Source organism: Notamacropus eugenii, chromosome 3 (assembly GCF_028372415.1).
Source record: "Notamacropus eugenii isolate mMacEug1 chromosome 3, mMacEug1.pri_v2, whole genome shotgun sequence".
In the NCBI taxonomy this organism is placed as follows: domain Eukaryota; kingdom Metazoa; phylum Chordata; class Mammalia; order Diprotodontia; family Macropodidae; genus Notamacropus; species Notamacropus eugenii.
In genome coordinates, this window is record NC_092874.1 from 127,407,677 (window position 1) to 127,429,448 (window position 21,772).

The 21,772-nt window shown below is 36.6% G+C and overlaps 1 protein-coding gene and 1 pseudogene across 1 annotated transcript in view; one reads left to right on the plus strand and one right to left on the minus strand.

Annotated features, from left to right (window-relative positions):
- WASL (WASP like actin nucleation promoting factor) overlaps window positions 1–21,772 on the plus strand; it is a 109,160-nt gene that overhangs the window by 70,954 nt on the left and 16,434 nt on the right. Inside the window, exons 6-8 of the mRNA XM_072652851.1 lie at window positions 10,669–10,837; window positions 11,770–11,812; window positions 15,390–15,543. Coding sequence (XP_072508952.1) covers window positions 10,669–10,837; window positions 11,770–11,812; window positions 15,390–15,543 — 366 coding nt within the window. The remainder of the gene's footprint in view (window positions 1–10,668; window positions 10,838–11,769; window positions 11,813–15,389; window positions 15,544–21,772) is intronic.
- On the minus strand, window positions 7,579–7,962 carry LOC140533295 (cytochrome c oxidase subunit 7A2-like, mitochondrial pseudogene; annotated as a pseudogene).

Consider the following 21,772-nt stretch of genomic DNA (forward strand, 5'->3'; position numbering starts at 1 on the left):
CTAACAGATAAAGCATTAGACTTTGAGAAAACTTTGGTGTTCCTTGCTTTTTTGACCTTGGGCAAGTGACTTAATTTATTTGTAATTCTATTCCTTCCCCTGAATAATGTGGGCAATGTACTTAGAACAGTAGAATAAGGAAGTTTCTTCTTGTATTAATCCAAAATTTGCCTTCCTGTACAACTTTTTAAAAAATAAATTTATTTTCAGTTTTCAACATTCACTTCCACAAAATTTTTAATTTCAAATTTTGTCCTCATCTCCCCCATACCCCCACCCCCAGGACAGCGCATATTCTGATTGCCCTTTCCTCTAATCTGTCATCCTTTCTATCACACACACCCCACCCCACCCATCCCCTTCCCTTCTATTTTCCTGTAGAGTAAGATATATTTCTGTACCCCATTGCCTATATATCTTATTTCCTAGTTGCATGTAAAAACAACTTCTTACATTCATTTTTAAAGCTTTGAGTTCCACATTCTCTCCCTTGCCTCCTCCCCAGCCACCCTCCTTCAGAAGGCAAGCTGTTTGATATAGGTTATACATGTATGGTCATGCAAAAAACCTCCATAACAGTCATGTTGTGAAAGACTAACTATATTTCCCTCTATCCTGTCCTACCCTCCATTTATTCAAATCTCTCCTTTGGCCTTTCCCTTTGCAGAAGTGTTTGCTTTCAATTACCCCTTCCCCTACTTTGCTGTCCCTTCTATTTTCCCCTTTTCTTATCCCCTTCCCCCTACTTTCTTGTAGGATAAGATAAACTTCCATACCCAATTGAGTGTGTATGTTACTCCCTCCTAAAGCCAAATCCAGCGAAAGGAAGGCTCTCATGTATTGCCTCACCTTCCCCTTCTCTATTGTAAAAGCTCTTGCTTGCCGCTTTTATGTAAGATGATTAACTATATTCTACCTCTCCCTTTCTCTTTCCCCTAGTACATTCCTCTCAATCCTTTTCTTTTTTAGGTGTCATCCCTTCATATTCAGCTCACTCTGTGCCCTCTGTCTCTGTGTGTGTGTGTATGTATATGTATACACACACATACATGCTGCCATACACATATATACACACATTACATATATGCATATTTGTGTGTATATATGTATTATGTATATATGTGTGTGTATACAGATAGATTCCCTCCAACTATCCTAATACTGAGAAAGGTCTCATGAGTTACAAATATCATCTTTACATGTAGGAATGTAAACAGTTCAACTTTAATAAGTCCCTTACGGTTTCTCTTTCCTGTTTACCTTTTCATGCTTCTCTTGATTCTTGTATTTGAAAGTCAGATTTTTTATTCAGCTCTAGTCTTTTCAACAAGAATGCTTGGAAGTCCTCTATTTCATTGAAGTTCAATTTTTTCCACTCAGCTATTATGCTGAGTTTTACTGAGTAGGTGATTCTTGGTTTTAATCCTATCTCCTTTGACCTCTGGAATATTATATTCCAAGCTTTCCAATCCCCTAGTGTAGAAGCTGCTAAATCTTGTGTTATCCCGATTTTATTTCCACAGTACTTGAATTGTTTGTTTCTGGATGCTTGTAAAATTTTCTCCTTGACCTGGGAACTCTGAAATTTGGCTGTAATTCCTAAGAATTTTCCTCTTGGGATCTCTTTCAGGAGTTGATTGGTAGATTCTTTCCATTTCTATTTTGCCCTCTGGTTCTAGAATATCAGAGCAATTTTCCTTGATAATTTCTTGAAAGATGATATCTTGGCTCTTTTTTTGATCATGACTTTCAGGTAGTCCAATAATATTTAAATTATTTCTCCTGGATCCATTTTCCAGGTCAGTTGTTTTTCCAGTGAGATATTTCACATTGTCTTTTTATTTTTTCATTCTTTTGGTTTTGTTTTGTAATTGCTTGATTTCTCATAAAGTCATTAGTTTCCATTTGCTTCATTCCAATTTTTAAAGAATTATTTTCTTCAGTGAGCTTTTGGACCTCTTTTTCCATTTGACCCATTCTGTTTTTTGAGAAATTCTTCTCATTGTCTTTTTGGACTTCTTTTGCTATTTGGGCTAGTCTAATTTTAAAGGTGTTATTTTCTTCAGTATTTTGGGGGGTTTCCTTTAGCAAGTTATTGACATGTTTTTCATGGTTTTCTTTCATCACTCTCATTTCTCTTCCCAGTTTTTCCTCTACTTCTCTTCTTGATTTTCAAAATTCTTTTTGAGCTCTTTCATGGCCTGAGAACAATTCATATTTTTCTTGGAGGCTTTGGATGCAGGAGCTTTGACTTTATTGTTTTTTTCTGACTATATGTTTTGATCTTTCTTGTCGCCAAAGAAGTAAGTAAATACCTGTTCACCAAGAAAGTATGAATCTGTAATCTGTTTCTCCTCCGTCTCCCCCACCCCTACCCCCCAGCAGTGACTGCAGCTGCCCTGGGGCTGGGGCAAGACCAGACTCTCAGCCCCTCTTAGCCAAGTGAGAGACCCTTCCTTTAGCGTTTGTGCGTTGAGATGTCTGCAATCCACAGCAACTGCGCATTTCAGTTCCCCAAGGCCTGCTCCTGCTCTGTCTGAGCTGGCAGGACACACAGCAAACTGCTCTGCTTCCAGCCTGGTGCAATAGACCCTTCGCATCAGCCTTCCAGATTGTCTTGGGCTAGCAGTTTGCTTCAGCCTGACATTTTGTGGCTTCTGCTCTAGACTTTGTTTAGAGTAATTTTTTACAGGTTTTTTGAGGGGTTTGAGGGGAGAGCTCTAGCAGGTCCCTTCTGCTGCTTCACCATCTTGGCTCCACCCTTACCCACTTCCCATATAACTTTTAACTATTGCTTCTAGTTCTGCTTTCTGGTACCAAGCAGAGTGAGTGCCAATAATTTCCTTTTTTCTATGATAACCCTTCAGATAGTTAAAAGAAGCAATTATGTACGCTTTAAATCTTCTCCCAACTAAATATTCCCATTGCCTTCAGTTCTTTATTTGACATCATTATGATACATGTTAATGTCTTCCTCTAAACATGCTTTACTTTTTTCTGTTTCTTCTGTAATTCATTGTCCATATATGAATGCAGTGTTGCAGATTCAATTAAATTCAACGCCTGTAAACAAAACAAATAGAAATTAATTTCATGAGGAAGAGACTATTAACTTGGCAGATGTGGAAAGGCCTCCAGGTTAGGGAGATGACACCAAGGGATTCTTAAAGAGCCAGGAATAAGGGGATAGTATGTTCCAGACGTTGGGGAACCACCTGTGTAATACTGAGACAAGAGAGCAAATGCTTCATCTTAAAGAGTATGTGAGGTTGACATAATAAGCCAGTTTACCTGGAACATGGTGCATTAAAGGAAAATAGTATAAATAAAAGGGGAGAGGCAGGTAAGAGCTAGATTGGGCAGGACTTTGAATACCAGGCTGATTATGTGATGTTTTATCTTAGATGTAGTTATGAGCCATTGAAGATTTTTTTCTAATCAGTTGGGTCATATGGTCAGATCTGTGTTTTAAGAATATTGCATTGTCAGTCTCATGGAGTTCACTGGTGAAAGTCCATGAGGAACTGAGGTAGGATAGAGGGCATGTGAGTGGAAAAAAGCAACTAGATGGAAGAGATACAGGTCACAAAAAGATTAATGATCTAGTAAAGGAAACTGAAAAGGAGTGGTCATATAGGTAGGAGAAGAACAAAGAGAAAACAGTATCCCTTCACAAGTCAAGAGAGGAAGGATCTAGGATGAGCAAGTCAGCCCTGTCAGAAATTGTAGAGAGGTCAAGTAGAATAATGATTGAGGAAAAGCCATTGAATTGAGTATTTATGGGTTATTGGTCATCTTGGAGGATAGTAGGCAGAAGCCACATTCCAAAGGCATTGAAGTGAGGTTATAAAGGCAATGAGTATAGATGTCCCTTTCTAAGAATTTGACTATGAAAGGGAGAAGAAATACAGGAATGACATCTCGAGCTGCCAGATTGAAGTGAAAAATGTGAGTAGAATGGGGAGAGCCATTGGAATGTTTTTATAGGCAGCATCCAAGGTGCCAGTAGATAAGTAATATTTGAAGATAATTGAAAGAGCATGATTGAGTTGGCAGGCTCTCAAAGGAGATAGGAAGGCATGATTTCCTCCATTAAATATTGGTTGGAGAGAATAGGGATTGGTAAAGAGAGGATTTGATTTATAGAGTAGGGGAAAGTGGAAGATGATAGATAACCTCTTGTCTCCAAATAGAACAAGGTCCTCTTCTGAGAAGGAAAGGAGCATCAGGCACAAAAAGGAAGATTTGGAATGGCTGCTACAGAGAATGTGATAGAGTCAAAGAAGAACAAAAACACTGCCATAAAGTAGTGAGGGTCTTGATGAGATTAAGTAACCAAAATTTGCAGTGAACTCTGATTTTTCTCCAGGAACATTCAAGCAGCACTTGAATGGTAGTGGAGAAAGCAAAAGGATAACCTAAGATTGAGGTTGGAGAAGGCGTCACTAGCATTGAGATTAGAGAGGAATTCAGGGGTAGAGGATAATGTATAGTTTAACTGGCCAATAATAAAGACTACCAAGGGAGAGAGAAAAAGTAGGATTAGAAAGATCAGGGCAGAAGGAAAGGAGACAGGGATAATTAGTAGATTGTAATTGGAGAAAGACCTTTCAGGGACCTGGGAGATAAGTAGTTAGTTATGGGTAATGACGAAGACATTGATGTTCTGGACGGGATACTCTGGAATTCTTTCTTGACCATCCCTGGATGTGATTAGATGTTAGGTCCCAGAGATTAAGGATAAGATTCTTTTTTTTTCCTATTTTAGCATTGTATTTTTTATTTTCTAACCCAGTTACATGGAAAAGCAATTTTCATCATTACTCTTTTAAACCTTTTGTTCCAAATTCTCTCCCTTCTTCTCCAGACTCCCTCATTGAGAAGGCAAGAAAAATAGAATTTAAAAAAAAAGTATGCTTCAATCTATATTAAGACACCATCAATTCTTTCCCTGGGAATGGATAGCATTTTTCATTATAAGTCTTTTAGAATTGTCTTGGATCATTGTATTGCTGAGAATAACTACATCATTCACAGCTGATCATTTTACAGTATTGCTGTTACTTTGTATACAGTACATTTCACTTTGCATCAGCCCATGCAAGTCTTTATAGGTTTTTCTGAGATTATCCTGCTTGTTGTTTCTTATAGTATACTATATATAGTATAGTACAGTTTCTTATAGTATAGTATATAGATATAGTATCATAATCACATATCACAATTTGTTCAGTCATTCCTCGATTGATGGGCATCCCCTTAATTTCCAGTTGTTTGCTTGCAGAAATGAGCTGTTATAAATATTTTTGTACATAATGTCCTTTTCCTTTTGGTTTTTTTATCTCCTTTGGGATATAGACCTAGTAGTGGCATTGCTAGGTCAAAAGATATGCATGCCCTTTGGACATATTTCCAAATTGCTCTACAGAAAGGTTGAATCAGTTCACACCTCCACCAGTAATGCTTTAATGTCTCATTTTTTCCCACATCTCCTCCAGCATTTGTCATTTACCTTTTCTGCCCTGTTAGTCAATGTAATAGATATGAAGTAGTACCTCAGAATTGTTTTACTTTGCATTTCTTCCATCAATAGTGAGAGTATTTTTTATATGACTGTAGATAGCTTTGATTATTTCATCTGAAAACTTGCATCTTTTGATCATTTATCAATTGGGGAATGACTTATTTTTACCAATTTGACTCAGTTTTCTACATGTTTGAGAATTGAAGTCTTTATCAGAGAAACTTGCTTCAAAAATTTTTTCACAGTTACTATTACACGTTGTATTTCCCTCCATCCTGTCTCCCTTCCCCCCCATTTATTCTGTTCTCTCCCTTTTATCTTGTTCCCTCCTCAAAAGTGTTTTGCTTCTGAGTACCACTACTCCCCAGTCTGCCTTCCCTTCTGTCACTCCCTCCCTCTTTCTCTTATCCCCTTCCCCTCCTACTTTTCTTTAGGGTCAGATAGATTTCTGTATTCTGTTGAATGTGTATGTTATTCCCTCTTTGAGCTAGTCTTGATGAGTGTAAGGTTCACTCACTGTCTCAGCTCCCACTTCTTCCCCTCCACTGTAAAAGCTTTTTCTTACCTCTTTTATGTGAGATAGTTTACCCCATTCTACCTCTTCCTTTTTTTTCTCCCAATACAATTCTTTCTCACCCCTTAATTTTATTTTTTTAGATATCATCCCTTCATATTCAACTGATACCTGTGCCCTCTGTCTATATATATTCCTTCTAACTATCCTAATAATGAGAAAGGTCTTATGAGTTACAAATATCACCATCTCATGGAGGAATATAAACAGTTGAGCCTTATTAAGCCCCTTATGATTTCCCTTTCCTGTTTTTAATGCTTCTCTTGAGTCTTGTTATTTCATTGTCAACTTTTCTATTCAGCTCTGGTCTTTTCATCAAGAATGCTTGAAAGTCCTCTAGCTCATTGAATGTCTATTGTTCCCTTCAAGATTTATACTCAGTTTTGCTGGGTAAGTGATTTTTGGTTGTAATCCTAGCTCCTTCACCTTTGGGAATATCATATTCCAAGCCCTTTGATCCTTTAATGTAGAAATGGCTATATCTTGTGTTATGCTGACAGTGGCTCCGTGATACTTGAATTGTTTCTTTCTGGGTGCTTGCAATATTTTCTCCTTGACCTGAGAGCTCTGGAATTTGGCTATAATATTCCTGGGAGTTTTCATTGGGGGATTTCTTTCAGGAAGTGATTGGTAAATTTAATTTTTATTTTACCTTCTGAATATCAGGGCAGTTTTCCTTGACAATTTCTTGAAAGATGATGTCTAGGCTACTTTTTTGATCATGAGTTTCAGGTAGTTCAGTAATTTTAAAATTATCTCTCCTGGATCTATTTTCCAGGTCAGTTGTTTTTCCAGTGAGATGTTTCACATTGTCCTCTATTTTATCATTCTTTTGGTTTTGTTTTATTGTTTTTGGATTTCTCATGAAGCCATTAGTTTCTATTTGCTTCATTCTAATTTTGATGGAATGGTTTTCTTTCTTTTTTATTTCCTTTTTTTCCAGAACTTCAAAACTTTATTAAAAGCTCTTCTGTTCCCATGGTGGAAAAAATATAGAATCTTCATCTCTGGAATATTTAAAGAGGTCAGAGATCAGGCATATAACCCCTTTGAAACTATATGACAAAGTTATGGGTATATGAATAGTTAACAGAAAATAATTTCTATTAACACCATGTTGTAAGATGGAAAAATTCCCAATTAATAAGCTAATTAATCCCCAGTGAGATTTGTGGTGTCAGAAAGAACAGATTTTTTTGGCACCCGAAGTTCAAGGACTTATTGTTACTGGTGCAGCTTCACTGGATCCCCTCCTCCCTTAGCCAGCACATCTGGTTATAGAAAAGCTTCTCCCACTTTCTTTCTCTCTGTCTCTGTCTCTCTCTCTCTCTCAAACTTACACGGGTCAAAAAATTCGCTGACAGGAAAAAAAGATAATTCAAAGGGTTTTGTGCCATAACTCTTGTTAATGAATCAGTCAGTCTTATGAATCCCATCTTATTTATGTATGGGTTGTGAAGTCATGTAGAGAGCTGTCAGGCAGTAGATGATCCCTTCCATTGTCAAAGCCATGGTGGTCTAATAGAGCATTTGGTCAGGTGGACAGGTAAACCATCAGATTTCTAAAAAAATTTCTGCAGATCTGGAACTTTGTTTTTCCCAGCATAATCATTTCATTGGTGTGGCAAACATAATAGGTGGTACTTCTGAGGATGCCACAGGCCTTAAACCCTGTGAGGCTGAGGCCCAGGACCTACTCAGCTTGTGAGTGAAACCGCTGAACTTATAGTACATCTTGCCCCTCAAACTGATCTCCAGAAGCCAGTATCCCCACAGCAATAGTGCCATAGGAAAAAAAGCAATGGTTTTCTTGCACCTCCTTTTCCATTTGGCCAGTTCTGTTTTTTAAGACGTTCTTCTCTTCATTGGCTTTTTAGACCTCTTTTGCCATTTGGTCAAGTTTGTTTTTTAAGGTGTATTTTCTTCAGTGTAGTTTTGTGTGTCTCCTTTACCTAGCTGTTAATTTGTTTGGTTTTGGGTTTTTTTTCATGATTTTCTTGTATCACTCATTTTTCTTGTCCTAATTTTTCCTCTACCTCTCTTGATTTTCAAAATCCTTTTTGACTCTTCCGTGGCCTGAGACCATTTCATCTTTTTCATGGAAACTTTGGATGTAGGAGTTTTGACTTTGTGTCTTCTGAGTATGTGTTTTGATCTTCCTTGTCACCATAGTATCTTTATATAGTCAAGAGTTTTTCCATTGTTTGCTCATTTCCCCTCATTTTTTTCTCTTTGTAAAACTAGGGCTCTACTTCTAGGTTGGAAGGCACACTATCCCAGCTTCAGGGGGTTTGTGCAGTTGTTTTCAGAGATAATTCTAGGGACCTGTAGGTTTTCAGTTCTTCCAAAGTGGTATGATCTGAGGAGAAGTACGCAGTAGTCTCCAGGCCTGTGCTCTGGTCTTTGAACACAAACACTCTTTTTTGCCCTGGAACTGTGCTGAGGGTCCTTGCTCCACTGAGACTGCAAGCTCTGCTATGCTATTCTTCCTCCACGTCCTGGGACATCCACCCAGGACTACGGCCCTAATCTGAGTATGGACAAAGCAACAGAGTCCTGCCTCTGGTGCTAGCAAAAAGACCTCTGTAATCCCCTTTTGATCAGTTGTTGAACCAGACAGTAAGGCATCTATGGGATGAGAACTCTGGAAGCAGCCGCTGCTGATTCAGTCACTCCCAAGGCCTGTTCTGGTTTCCTGGGGCGGTGCTGGTGAGGCCTGCACTAGACTGCATTCCAGTCTCGCCCAGGTGTGATAGACCCTTCCTGCTGACCATCCAAGTTGTCTTTGGTGTCTGGGCTGAAAAATCAATGATTCAGTCGCCCCGAGGCCTGCTCTGAGTTCGCTGATTGGCTGGGCTCCTCTCTCACTTTGTGTGTGACAGATTTTTCCTTCCCGCCTTTCAAGCTGTCTTGGTCTGGAAATTTGTTTCACGCCACCTTTTTATGTGTTCTGCTGCTCTAGCATAATTGTTTAGTCGTTTTTTAAGATATTTGGGAGAGAATTCAAGCAAATCCCTGCCTTTACTCTCCATCTTGACTCTGATCCCCCAAATTCTTTTTAGTTCTAACAAATCTATGATTCTATGTTTGTACTACAACACAGCAAGAACAAGGAAGCATGTTTAAAACTCCTATAACATATAAAAAACTGAGGACTGTCCTCAGGGAGCTAACATTCTCCTGGGGGTGTGGGGTTAATATAATATCAATGCACAAAAGAACAAGATAATTTCAGGAGGGAAAGTGCCTTAAGAATTGGGGGAATCAGAAAAGATTTCCCCTAGGAATAGACACCTGAGGTCAGCTTTGAATGGAAAAGTAAGGATTTTAGGAAGCGTCCCTGAAGAGGGGAGTAAACACAAGTACCCAGGACAGCAGCCTGCGCAGAGAAACAGAGGGAGAAGAATCACGTGTGTGAAAAGGAATGGCGTGAGCTAGCCTGTGATGGACTTGGAGAGGAGAGTGACAAGATCTAGTTGATGCTTTGTTTGGGCAAGTGTGTTGGGGATGGATTGAGGAAGAAAAAGAATGTGAGCAAGGAGACTCATTATGAGGCTGTTAAAACAATCTGAAGGAGAGATAAAAGGCAAGCGAGCAAACAGATTGGAGAGATTTTTGTGGAGGATAAAATTGACAAGACCTGACAACTAGATGAATGTGGGAGTTGAAAAAGAATGGCTTGAAGGTGGAGAGTCTGAGTGACTGGAAGGATTGTGATTTCTTCAGTGTAAATAGGGAAGTTTGGAGGAGGGACAGGTTTTTTACAAAACGGCTGTCTTTTGGTTTTTATATCACCTGTATTTGCCGGTATTTCTTGGCTCAGATATTTACTGTTTAGGTAGTCATTTAGTTTTTTTTGGCCCTTAATTGTTCAAGTTGGTTTAGATGACCTCTAGTCCCTTTCCAACAATAAATCTGTAATATAGTTATGTAAAAACTTATTCAAGGGAAACAACAGTAGCTTCTCCCTAGATACTCCCTAGGACACAGCTTCAGTTATGTGTGAGGATCTCTTTGATTTCCACCAACTAAAAGGCATTTGGGCCATTCAGTAATGGTCTTTCATATTTTAGTTAGTAATCATTAAATTCCCCAATTTTTTGGTCGGTTAGAAAAATATCAGTCACAGACTTGTTTAATAATGAAAAAAGCAATGTTTTATTTTTTTAATTTTTCATTTTTGTGTGTGTATGTGTGCATGCATATATATATATACATATATGTGTATAAATATAACATGCAAGTGTAAAATATACATATATTTATGTACTTATGTTCATGTATATATGGCAGTACATTGCCCCAAAAGTTTTAAGTACAGCTTTAAACTTTAATAGCTTAAAAATTATAGCAAGCCTTTTGGCATACCTTGTATGGGTTTGTGAAGGGGGTGTTATGTTTGTGTTAAAGATTTATATTTTAAAGCCAGAGAAATATTGTATAAAATTATTAAAGGCATGTAAATATAATAGAAACTTTGATTATAAATTAAGAGCAATTAACTGTTTGAGTATAGCTGATGTTTCGCTGTGGTTATTTTCGTATCCTTTTTTTCCATCTTTTTTTTCAGGTCCAAATTTACCAATGGCTACTGTTGACATAAAAAATCCAGAAATCACAACAAATAGATTTTATGGTCCACAAGTCAACAATATTTCCCACAACAAAGAAAAGAAAAAAGGAAAAACAAAAAAGAAGAGATTGACCAAAGCAGATATTGGAACTCCAAGCAATTTTCAGTAAGAACTTTAGTAGTTCTAGTAGTTTGGGTCAGTGTGCATGTTTGGTTATTGCTTATGTTGGTTTGAGTCATTTGAGAAGCCTTCTCTCTGTAATGACTACCTTTCAATTTATAATTTTATTTGTTATTTTAGAAATTCTAAGATTCTTGCATTTTATTTTCCAGAGATTTTTTTCTTTAATCTTATGAAGAGAAATATTTTAAGCAAAATTTATTTTTCCCATTAGATATAGGAGACTTGAAATTCTACTCTTTTCTGCTCTCCCTAAGAAGTAATATGTGGTAAAAGGTGTAGTAATAGACCTTAGAAGATAGAGTGGGTTATAAAATAATAATAATGCCTTACAATTTATATAAATTATGTCACTGAAATTCAGTAGAGAAGATTGGCATTATTATCACCACTTAATTAAGAAGACTTGTTAGACCACCTATAATTCCCTGTTCCTGGTGAGGCTGTAGCTATTGGATCTCAGGAGTTCTGAGCTAAACCAGTCAGGTATATGAACTAAGTTTTGCATTTATATTGTGAGCCCCTGGAAGGAAGGCTGGGGATAGCGAGTAGGATGCCACTGGATTGCTCAGGGAGGTTCAGTCAATCTCAGGTTGGAAATGGGGCTGGTCAAAAGTTCTGTCTCCAATCAGTCTTGAGATTAGGTCTGAAAGTAGAGACTGAACTTGTAGACTTTGTAAAGGTCCATTCTGCTTCCTAAGATTACTTGGTTTTGTAAATGAGGATACTGAAGCACAAAAAATTGCTAACCCAGGATGCTTTTACTACGTCAAACATCTGTGCCATAAATGTTTGAAAGCCATTAGTATAGGACAAATCCAAAGTATGTATTATTTCCCATTTAAAACATGTTTTTCAATGACCTTTTATTTTTTTTTTTTCCATTTTCTGCTTTCAATTTCCCCCTTACCTTTTAGGCACATTGGACATGTTGGTTGGGATCCTAATACAGGTTTTGATGTAAGTGTCTTTTCAAGCTACAAAATTATTCTTCTAAATATGTAGAACTGTTATGCCCCAGATTTAGATTTTTTTAAAAATTACATTAGACTTTGTTTGTTTTCTCCTTCTACATGAAATAAATTAAATTAAAGGAAAGTTGCAGTTTCTGAATGTGATACAGAATATTGACTGACTGCTTCTATCTTATGTGTGTCTCATGGCTCAAAAAAAAAAGAAAATACTATAATTCTTGGCCTAACACTTGTAGCACAAAATCCAGACTTTTAGTAAGTCAACAAAGAAAAATGGTTTCTTCAATATAGACATGAATTGGTTGTAATCAGCATCAATGGAGAACAAACATATCTATGTCTACAAGGTCACAGATCCATTTTAGCATATAAACTATAATTTCCCTGGAATGTATGCTAAATGACTAAGACAACCCAATTTTTCATGTTCTGAAGCCAGTTAGGTGGTCGGTGGGAGAATACTCCAAGCCCAATGTTTCTCCTGATGACCATGTGATTACTATATGACTATGTTACTCATGCTGATGAAATTACTGCCTAAAAAGATTGCAGATTTTCTTATATTTCCCTGAAGTGGTCAGTGTTTTCCATTACCACAAATGATCTCTAGTTAAAGTTATGCTGGAGTCTGCCAACTCTGAGAATGGAAATATAAATGTTTAATTTGTTTTTTTAATTGGTTGTTTTTCAAGGTAACAGTGTTGCTACGTACTCATCTTAATGTAGGACATAACAGATTAGAATATTGGAGATTTCTGATCCACCAATTAGTAACAATAAAGTTCCATAAGTCCTCAGTTGTCCGTCATAAAAATAGAGATTTAGTAAGGTAGAAAACTTTTTTTTTATTTAATATTTTATTATTTTCCCCATTTACTTACATTTAATTCATTTTTTAAAACAAACTTTTGAGTTCCAACTTCTTTCCCCCCCTCCCTTACACCCTTCATTTGAGAGGGCAAGTAATTTGTTATAGGTTATACATGTGCAGTCATGCGAAACATATTTCCATATTGTCATGGTATGGAAGAAAACGCATACACACAAAAAAAAAACAAACCAAGAAAAAATAAGAAAAAGTTTGTTTTGATCAGTTCTTTGTCTGGAGATGAATAACATTTTTCATCATAAATCCTTCAGATTTGTCTTGGATCATTATGTTGCTGAGAATAACTAAGTCATTCACAGTTTATTATCATACAGTGTTGCTGTTACTGTATATTGCAGGCCTGGACAACATACAGCCCATGGACAGTGTGTTGTACAGACCTGTTTTACATCCTCTACGTTTTTGGTGGGCTACCTGAAATCCTTTGGCAGACTAAATGTTTTGCAGGCCAGGGATACAGTATTCTCTTGCTTCTGCTCAATTCACTTAGCTTTCGTTCATGTAAGTCTTTCCAGGTTTTTCTGAGAGCATCCTGCTTGTCATTTCTTACAGCACGATAGTATCCCTTCACAATCATATACAACAAACTTGTTCAGCCATTGATGGCCATCATTCCATCTTCCATTTTTTTTGCCACCACTAAGCAAGCTGCTATAAATATTTTTGTACATAGGTCCTTTTTATTTTAATCTCTTTGGGATACAGACCTAGTAGAGGTATTGTTTGGTCAAAGGACATGTACGGTTTTATAGCCGTTTGGGCATAGTTCCAAATTGCTTTACAGAATGCTTGAATCAGTATACCAGTTCCCCAATAGGGCATTAGTGTCCAATTTTTTCCACCTTCACTCCAACATTTGTCATTTTCCTTCTCTGGTCATATTAGCCAGTCTGATAGATACGGTGTGATAGCTCAGAGTTGTTTTAATTTACATTTCTCTAATCAATAGTGATTTAGAGCACTTTTCATATGACTACAAATAGCTTTGATTACTTCATCTAAAACCTGCTAGTTCATATCCTTTGACCATTTATCAATTAAGGAATGGCTCTTATTTCTATAAATTTGACTCAGTTCTCCATATATTTGGTAAGTGAGATCTTTAATCAGAGAAACTTGCTTTAAATTTTTTTCTTACAATTATGATTACTGTGTATTTTCCTCCATCCTATTTTCCCCAGTTTATCCTACTTTCTCTCTTATTTTACTCTGTTCTACAAGTGTCTTGCTTCTGACTTTTACCTGCCCTGATACGCCTTCCCTTCTGCCCCTTCTAATTCCCTTCCTTCTTGTTTTCCTGTAGAGTAAGATAAATTTCTATATGCACCTGAATATGTATGTTATTCCCTCCTTGAGCCAATTCTGATAAGAGTAAAGCTCACACATTCCCCCAATTCCTCCCTCTTTTTTTTTTAACCATTTGGCCTATTTTTTTTTTAAGGTGGTATTTTCTTCAATATTTTTGGTGCCTTCTTTGCCAAGTTGTTGATGTTTTTCATGATTTTCTTGCATTGTTGTTATTTCTCTTTCCAATTTTTTCTCTACCACTCTTGATTCTTAAAATCCTTTTTTTTTCTTTTTTGAATTCTTCGGACCAATTCACATTTTTCTTTTGAGGCTTTTGATACTGCAATTTTGATTTTCTTGTCTTTTTTCTGAGTTTGTTTTGATCTTCCTATCACCATAGTAACCTTCTATAATCAGGATCTTTTTCTGCTGTTTGTTCATTTTTCAACTTATTTCTTTACTTTTAACTCGGTGTTAAAGTGGGGCTTTGCTTCTGGAGTCGAGGGGGCACTGTCCCAAGTTTCAGGGTTTTTTGTGTAACTTTTTTTCAGAGATAATTCTGGAAACATGTAAGTTTTCAGTTCTTCCAAGGTGATACGATCTAGGGAGAGATGTGTTTGCTACTCTCCTGGCCTGAGCTCTGGTCTTTGGGCAACCACAAGCACTCTTGAAAGTGTGACCAGGATCCCAGCTCCCTTGCCGCTGCCAACTCTGTTGTGCTAATTCTCCTCCTCACCTTGTTTCTCAGACCCAGGACTGCAATTCATATTTAAGTACAGTCAAGTGCAACAGAGATGCCCACCTGGTACCAGCAGAGGGGCTCTTGTAATCTCCTTCTGACCAGTTATCTGACCCCCTTACCATTTGTGGTCTGAGAGGTCTTGAAACTGCCACTGCTGCCCGTGATTTAGTCACCCCCAAGGCTTACTCGTGGTTTGCTGGGGCACAACGTTCTCTGCACTGCGCACTGCTCCCACCCCAGTACAGCAGACCTTTCCTGCAGCCTTCTAAGTTTTCTTGGGCTGGGAAGTTACTTCACCCCATCTTTTTGTGGGTTCTGCTGTTCCAGAATTTGCTTTGTAGCATTATTTAAAGTTGTTCAGAGGGATTTGGGGGAGAGCTCAGGCGAGTCCCTGCCTTTTCTTTGCCATCTTTACCCCTCAAAAACTCATGCTTTATCATTATATCTCTTAAAGTTATTTGGAAGCTTTAGTATTATATAAATATTTAACTTCATTAAAAATACAGAAATTTGAAAGGAGAATTTTTATGAAGAAAAATGAAAGTGAAGTAAAAATTGATTTCATCTTGTTTTTAAAAATTATAAATTTTGAATGTAGATATGAGGAATACATTTTGTAATTGACACTAGTTTTATCTTTTGTAGCTGAATAACTTAGATCCAGAGTTAAAGAATCTCTTTGACATGTGTGGAATCTCAGAGGCACAACTTAAAGACAAAGAAACATCAAAAGTTATATACGATTTTATTGAAAAAACAGGAGGTGTGGAAGCTGTTAAGAATGAGCTACGAAGGCAAGGTAATTTTTTATTTCTAACTTCACAGAATTTCTGTTTGCTCTGTTGAACTTATTGAAGTAATTGTCATGAAAGACAGCTGCTGTGTTCTCCTGAAATACCTCCCACCTTTAGTATTAAACACACAGTATTAAAATGAATGGAACATAGCAGTTGATATTAGTAGCTATCTACCCTGCTCACTGAAAAGTACTCAGCAATCTTATTTTCTGGTTTTCATTAGAATATGGAAATCTATAGATTGACATTTTAGCTATTTCATAGAGTAAAATTTTAGTTCATATACATTCAACTAAATGTTCCCATAATCCTGAATCTTTAGAAAGTTTACAGTAAGTTTTAGTAATAACTAGTCAATAACTTTCAGAAATAATTAGTTATAAGGGTGAAAATAATTTTACATGTTAATCTTCTTATTTGGGTTTTAAAAATTTTTTATTGGACACTTTGTAAAAAGTTGGTTATATCTACTTCAGAGTGTAAATAAACTTGGAGTCTTCTAGATCTCAAGAACTCAAACCGTTGTATATATCAGTTTTTAAAAAAAAAAATTTTTTCACACATGTAGTAGTACATACAGGTACTAATAATTCTGAGTTGTCAAATTATTCATGAAGTTTCATTTAGCCTGTTTAGCTTTTGTATTCTTCCTACTTATATGGTTTTAGTTTCTTCAGTGTTCTTTTAACAGGAACAGGGGAAAAAAGAGAGAAAGGAGTATTTTAAAAATTCCTTAGGAGAGAAGAAATCTGACTATTAAAAATAACATTTTGGACTTATCATGGGCTTTATCTTACTCTGGCTGTTAATGTGAGGAAAAGAACTTTAGAGTTGACTACTCTTTAGACACTTTGTTATAATATTTGCCCTGGGGAATTGATATGACAGAGATCAAGGTGAATTTTGCAATGACCTGCATAGAGTGTGTGGAGTATTTCACTTTCTGTCATATCCAGCTAACCCTAACTAATGTATACTCAAAGAATGGACCTTTCTCCCTCCTGAAAGAATGTGTAGAGCAGAGATTCTTAACTATTTTTGTTATAGACCTCTTCCCACTCTAGCAAAGTCTATACATCCTTTCTAAAAGTAAGATTTTTAAATGCAAGAAATAAAACACATAGAATTGCAAAGGAAGCCAGTCGTATTGAATTACAGTTATCAACATTAAAAAAAAAAAAAGGTTCACAAACCTCAGGTTAAGAGTTCCTAGGATAGAGGAACATTTTCCAGGTCATCGGGAAGAATGAAATGTTTCTTTTACAAAATGGAAAATGAGCTTCAAGATGAAAAAAAAGAAAGACCCCTGAAGAGACAGAAGGGGAATCCTGACTTGTGCCACAAACTAATGGATGATAGAAGAACTTAACAGAGGAGAAGGGGGAAAGGACCACCAAACTCCTGGGATTTTAAAGTTTATGAAATACTTTACATATATCATCCTATTGTATCCTCGTGACTATTCGGGGAGATGTGACAGTTGCTATTGTGCTGATTTTTACCAGTGAGAAAACTGAGACTCAGAGAAGTTAAGTAGATAGATCTACAACTAGGAAGTGTCTGAAGCAGGATTCAAACCCAGGTCTTCCTGACTCCAAATCTAGCATACCTTCTTCCCTGCTATGCTTTCTTCAAAATAGTGGTGGTTAATGACTCTCTTTTGAGGAATACTGAATTAGCTTTGTCCAGTAATAGACAATTTTGCTTTCTTGGGAGCATATATTCAAGATATGACCAAGAACTTCTCAAAGCTTGTCAAACCAGATGATTGCTACCCACTTTTAGTGATTCACTTAAGCATGAGTGATACAGGCAGAAGAAATGTAGACTGCATTGCTGAGGATTGCTAAGGTTTAGGCAAGAAACAAGACCTGGGATTCTTCATATGGCACCTATGAATTTGAGTTTTGTCTTTTTGTTTTTTTAAAATAATTGTATTTCATTATAATTAGTGTCCTTTGTAATCCTGCTTATTTTATTCATTTAAAATATTATTCTGAGAAAGACTCAATGACAGAAAATGTTTTGAACTTCTGCCTTAGGGGCACAAAAGTTGCATTTTGGTCATTCTGCCCATTAAAAGACAAGAGCTTCAAGAGAGGAAGATTTGAGAAGTGAGTAGATGGTTAAAGATGTATCTAAGAATCAGATTTGGATTTCTGATTATTACTTACAATAAAGAAATGACAGACTTCTGCTAAAGGGATAGCAGGTACATAAAGATGAATAAGATTGTATTTGCCTGGATTCTTGCACATATAATCAAGTGGAAAATGAAACAAGACAAAGACTTTCTATCTAGATCCGCCAAGATAGGTATCATAAAGAATAGCTCATTCAATAAGAAATAACAGTATGGAAGCCTACAAATTCAGGGAAAGAATCTAGCAGTAAAATCTGTGGCCTCAGAGAATTATACACAAAGTATGAGTTTTAATCAACTAAACTTGATATTACAATGGAAATAGACAATTTTGACCTGGAATTATGAAGTAGCATCATAAATATATAGATATGTATATGATACATTTATGAAGAAATTCAGAAATCAGAGGTGGGGAGCACAACAGGAAACATTGAGTTGAAGACAACCGGATGCAGAAACAAGTGATGTTTTCAAACAGAAAGAGTTGGAAAATTGTGCAGGTCTGACAAAGAGTTCTTTTATTTATTTTTTGTTATTTATTATTTATAAGCATTTATTAAGTGTTTACTATGTGTCAGGCACTATGCCAAGTGCTGGCATAAAAACATGATATAGAAATGATGGAAGGCTTTCATGCTTGGACATTAGTTGAATCTCCCTCATCCTTTCCACTCTTCCCCTTTCCTTCAACCTTGAGAGAAGTTAGTTTCATCATGGAATCCTGGCATAGTCTAACATGTATCTTAGAGTTTTGGAGAATAAATTTCAGAAGGCTCAGAAAAAGAATAGATAGGATCTCGTGATCTCAGATTCCATAGACACAGATAATCCAAAAGGGATGGGAAACCCTCAAAAATCAAATTCTTACCATTTAAAGCAAAACAATTCTAAGGAGAAAGAAAAAGCAATGTTTTGTAAGGATGTGTGACTGCTACTTTGAGTGGATAGAGTGATGATAACTAGAGATGGAGACAAGGTTCTTACTTAGTATTTTTTCCCAAAGAGTGATCCTTGGAAAGGAATAGATAAAGCCAAAATGGCTGATAGGGAATCTTAAAGGGGTGGTTAGTGAACATCTAGAAAAGAAAGTGATATCACAAAGTTTGACGCATGTTTTCATCAAAAGCAAATCATAACAGACAAGTTTCATCTCAAACAAGTATTATAGTTACATCTCAGGTGCGCATTTAACAGTATCTCATATTATATTTGTGAGAAAGATGGAGAGATTACAGCCAGACAGGTGGATTTTAAATTTATTGAATGGTCAGACCAAATGAGATGTTATTAATAGTTCAATCTCAGCAAGGCAGGTGGTTTCTTGTAGGGTGCTCTGGGGATCTGGATTTCCCCTTGTGCTTTTTGGACATCTTTTAACAATGATTTGGCTATTTCAGGTACCGTATATGAAACCAGCTAAATAGCATTGTTTATAGAGACACAGTCAAACTTAAATAATTGTGGAGATACTAATTGCACATGAGTAGGCTGAGACAATATAATAAAATGACAGTGCTGCCAAAATTAACCATTCAGTTGTCATACACAACTGCCTAGCAGTGATTTTATAAAGCTAGAAAAAAATCATGAAATTCTTTAAAGAAAAGGTGTTGTGGAAGGGGCCTCGCAGTGCCAGACCTCAAGGTGTACCACAAAGCAGAAATTGTCCAAACAGTTTGGAACTAGATTAAAAAAAAATAGAGCTCAGTTAGTAGAATTGATGAGAGACACAACCAAATGAGGCCTAGCCTGGAAGATTAGAAAACAGTCTGTCAGAGATAAGTATAGATCAGGATCTTACCCCTTTGATCAAGGTACACTCCTAGTGGGTATGTGACTCAGGATGGGTGACGTTGTAAACACATTAAGAGAAACAACAAGAATAGTATTTATGTAGCACTTTAAGATTGCATAATGTTTTACAAATGTTATCTCATTTTATCCTCACAACTCTTCAAGGGGATAGTTGTTATCTCCATTTTACAGATGAGAAAACTGAAGGAGACAAGGATTAAGTGACTTACATAGGGTCACACAGTCAAAACACTCTCTCCACTTCAGCTAGCAAAAGTGAGTGACTTTTCACCTCTCTGGATAAGGAAAAATTCATGACCAGACAAGGGGATAGAGAGAATCACATTAGATAAATTGGGACAGTTTTGATTATATAAGTTTAAAGCAGTTCAGATTAGAAGGGAAAGAGGTAACTAGGAGAAAAATCTTGTCAGCAAGCTTCTCTGATGTGTATGTGTGTGTATGTATGGAGTTGATTCAAATTTATAAGACAAAGAGCCACTCACCGATGTCAAAGAATGTGAGTAGAAAGTTTTCAAACCAAGAAGTCCCTACTGTCAACAGCCATGTGCAAAGTTGCTCTGTATCACCACTAATTAGTGAAATGCAAATTAAAGCATCTCTGAAGTTTCACTTCACTTGTTGAATTGGCAAAGATGACAAAAGAAGAAAGTGACAGAGTTGGAGAGGCTGCAGGAAAGTATGTAATGCATTGTTGGCAGAGCTTTGTACTGGTCCAGCCATTCTGGAAAAGAGTTTGGAATTGTGCCTCCAAAGTCACTGAAGTGTTGTGTATCTTTTGACTCGCCAGTACCAAAGAGATTAAAGGCGTATACTACAAAAAGATTAAAGAAAGAGGAAAAGAAGACAAATATTCATAGCATAGTTGCCAGAAATTGGAAAATAAGACGGTACCTATCTATTAGGAATTGCTAAACAAATTATACTTCATCAGTATAGTGGAATATTATCATTCCATAAGAAATGAAAACATGGTCATTGTCAAGAAAAATTGAGAAGACCTCTATGAATTGATGCAGAGCTGATTGAAGAGAAATAGGAGAACATTTTATATGATAACAACAACATTATCAAGAATTGTAAAAGACTTTAGAATTATGATCAATGCCATGACATCACAGTTCCAGAGAACTGTTGACAAAATACATTATTCATCTCCTCCGAGAGAAATGATGGGAAATGAGACATATTTTTGGAAATGGTCAATATGGAAATTTGTTTGACTATGCATATATGTTATGGGGGTTTTCTTTTTCTTTTATTGTTCATTTGGGAGGAAAGGAGAAGGGAAAGAAACACTTGTTAATCAGAAAAATAAGGATAAAAGTAAAAAAAGTTTTTTAAAACTGATTCAAATAAAAATGGTCTCACACTGCTATTTCCTCATCCTCTTACACTGTATCAGTGTACACAGTTCCTTAATGGAGATACCACTGTATCTCTGTTCTCACCCCTTTATAATGAAACACCATGATCAGCCTAGAGCATTTTTATACTTCTTGTATGTTCTTCTTCCATGAGAAGTCACAGCCTGGGCTCTTCCTCCCACATCCTTCATAAAGTCAGAGCTTGGAGATGTGATCTAATTGATTGTGTGGCCTGGTTATCAATTTTGCAAATGAAAAAGTGAGGAATTACAGCTAACATAATGGGTGATAGTGTCAAGGACCCAAAAGATCAGGTTAGAATATGGGGGAGAAAAACTATTTATTAAGTACTTACTGTGTACTTTGCCAAATACTGGGATACAGATAATGAAAAATAGTGCCTGCCTTCAAGGAACTTTTGTTCCAGTGGGGATAACTCATAAAGAGAAGCTGAAAAGTGGGGTAAGAGGACATGGTTAAAATATTCAGACAGGAGAAAAGTGACAGTAGCACCCTTGAGCTCTTCATGAGGTCATGGGCAAAAACTCTGAAATCAGAAAAGGAACCACAGGAGTGGAGGCATCTTCGGAATGAAAAGGTTTTTGGTACAGCAGTGAAACAGACTAGAGAGTTAGGAGCAGCTCTGAGAGAAAGTTGAGGTTGAATGACTTCATGAAATAGTGATCCCCAGGAAAAAATTCATCAGTCAGAGTAGGGGGCTAGACTCTTATGAAAGGAAATTTAATAGGGATAAATGGGAAAAACACTTAGATTTTTTAAAAATCAGTTTTATGAATCCAAAGTGGAGGAGATAATGATTTAGATAACTGTTTTTCTAAAAGTGTTTGGGGGTTTTATGGGCTCCAAAATCCCAATGACTCAACAGTGATAATATACATGCAT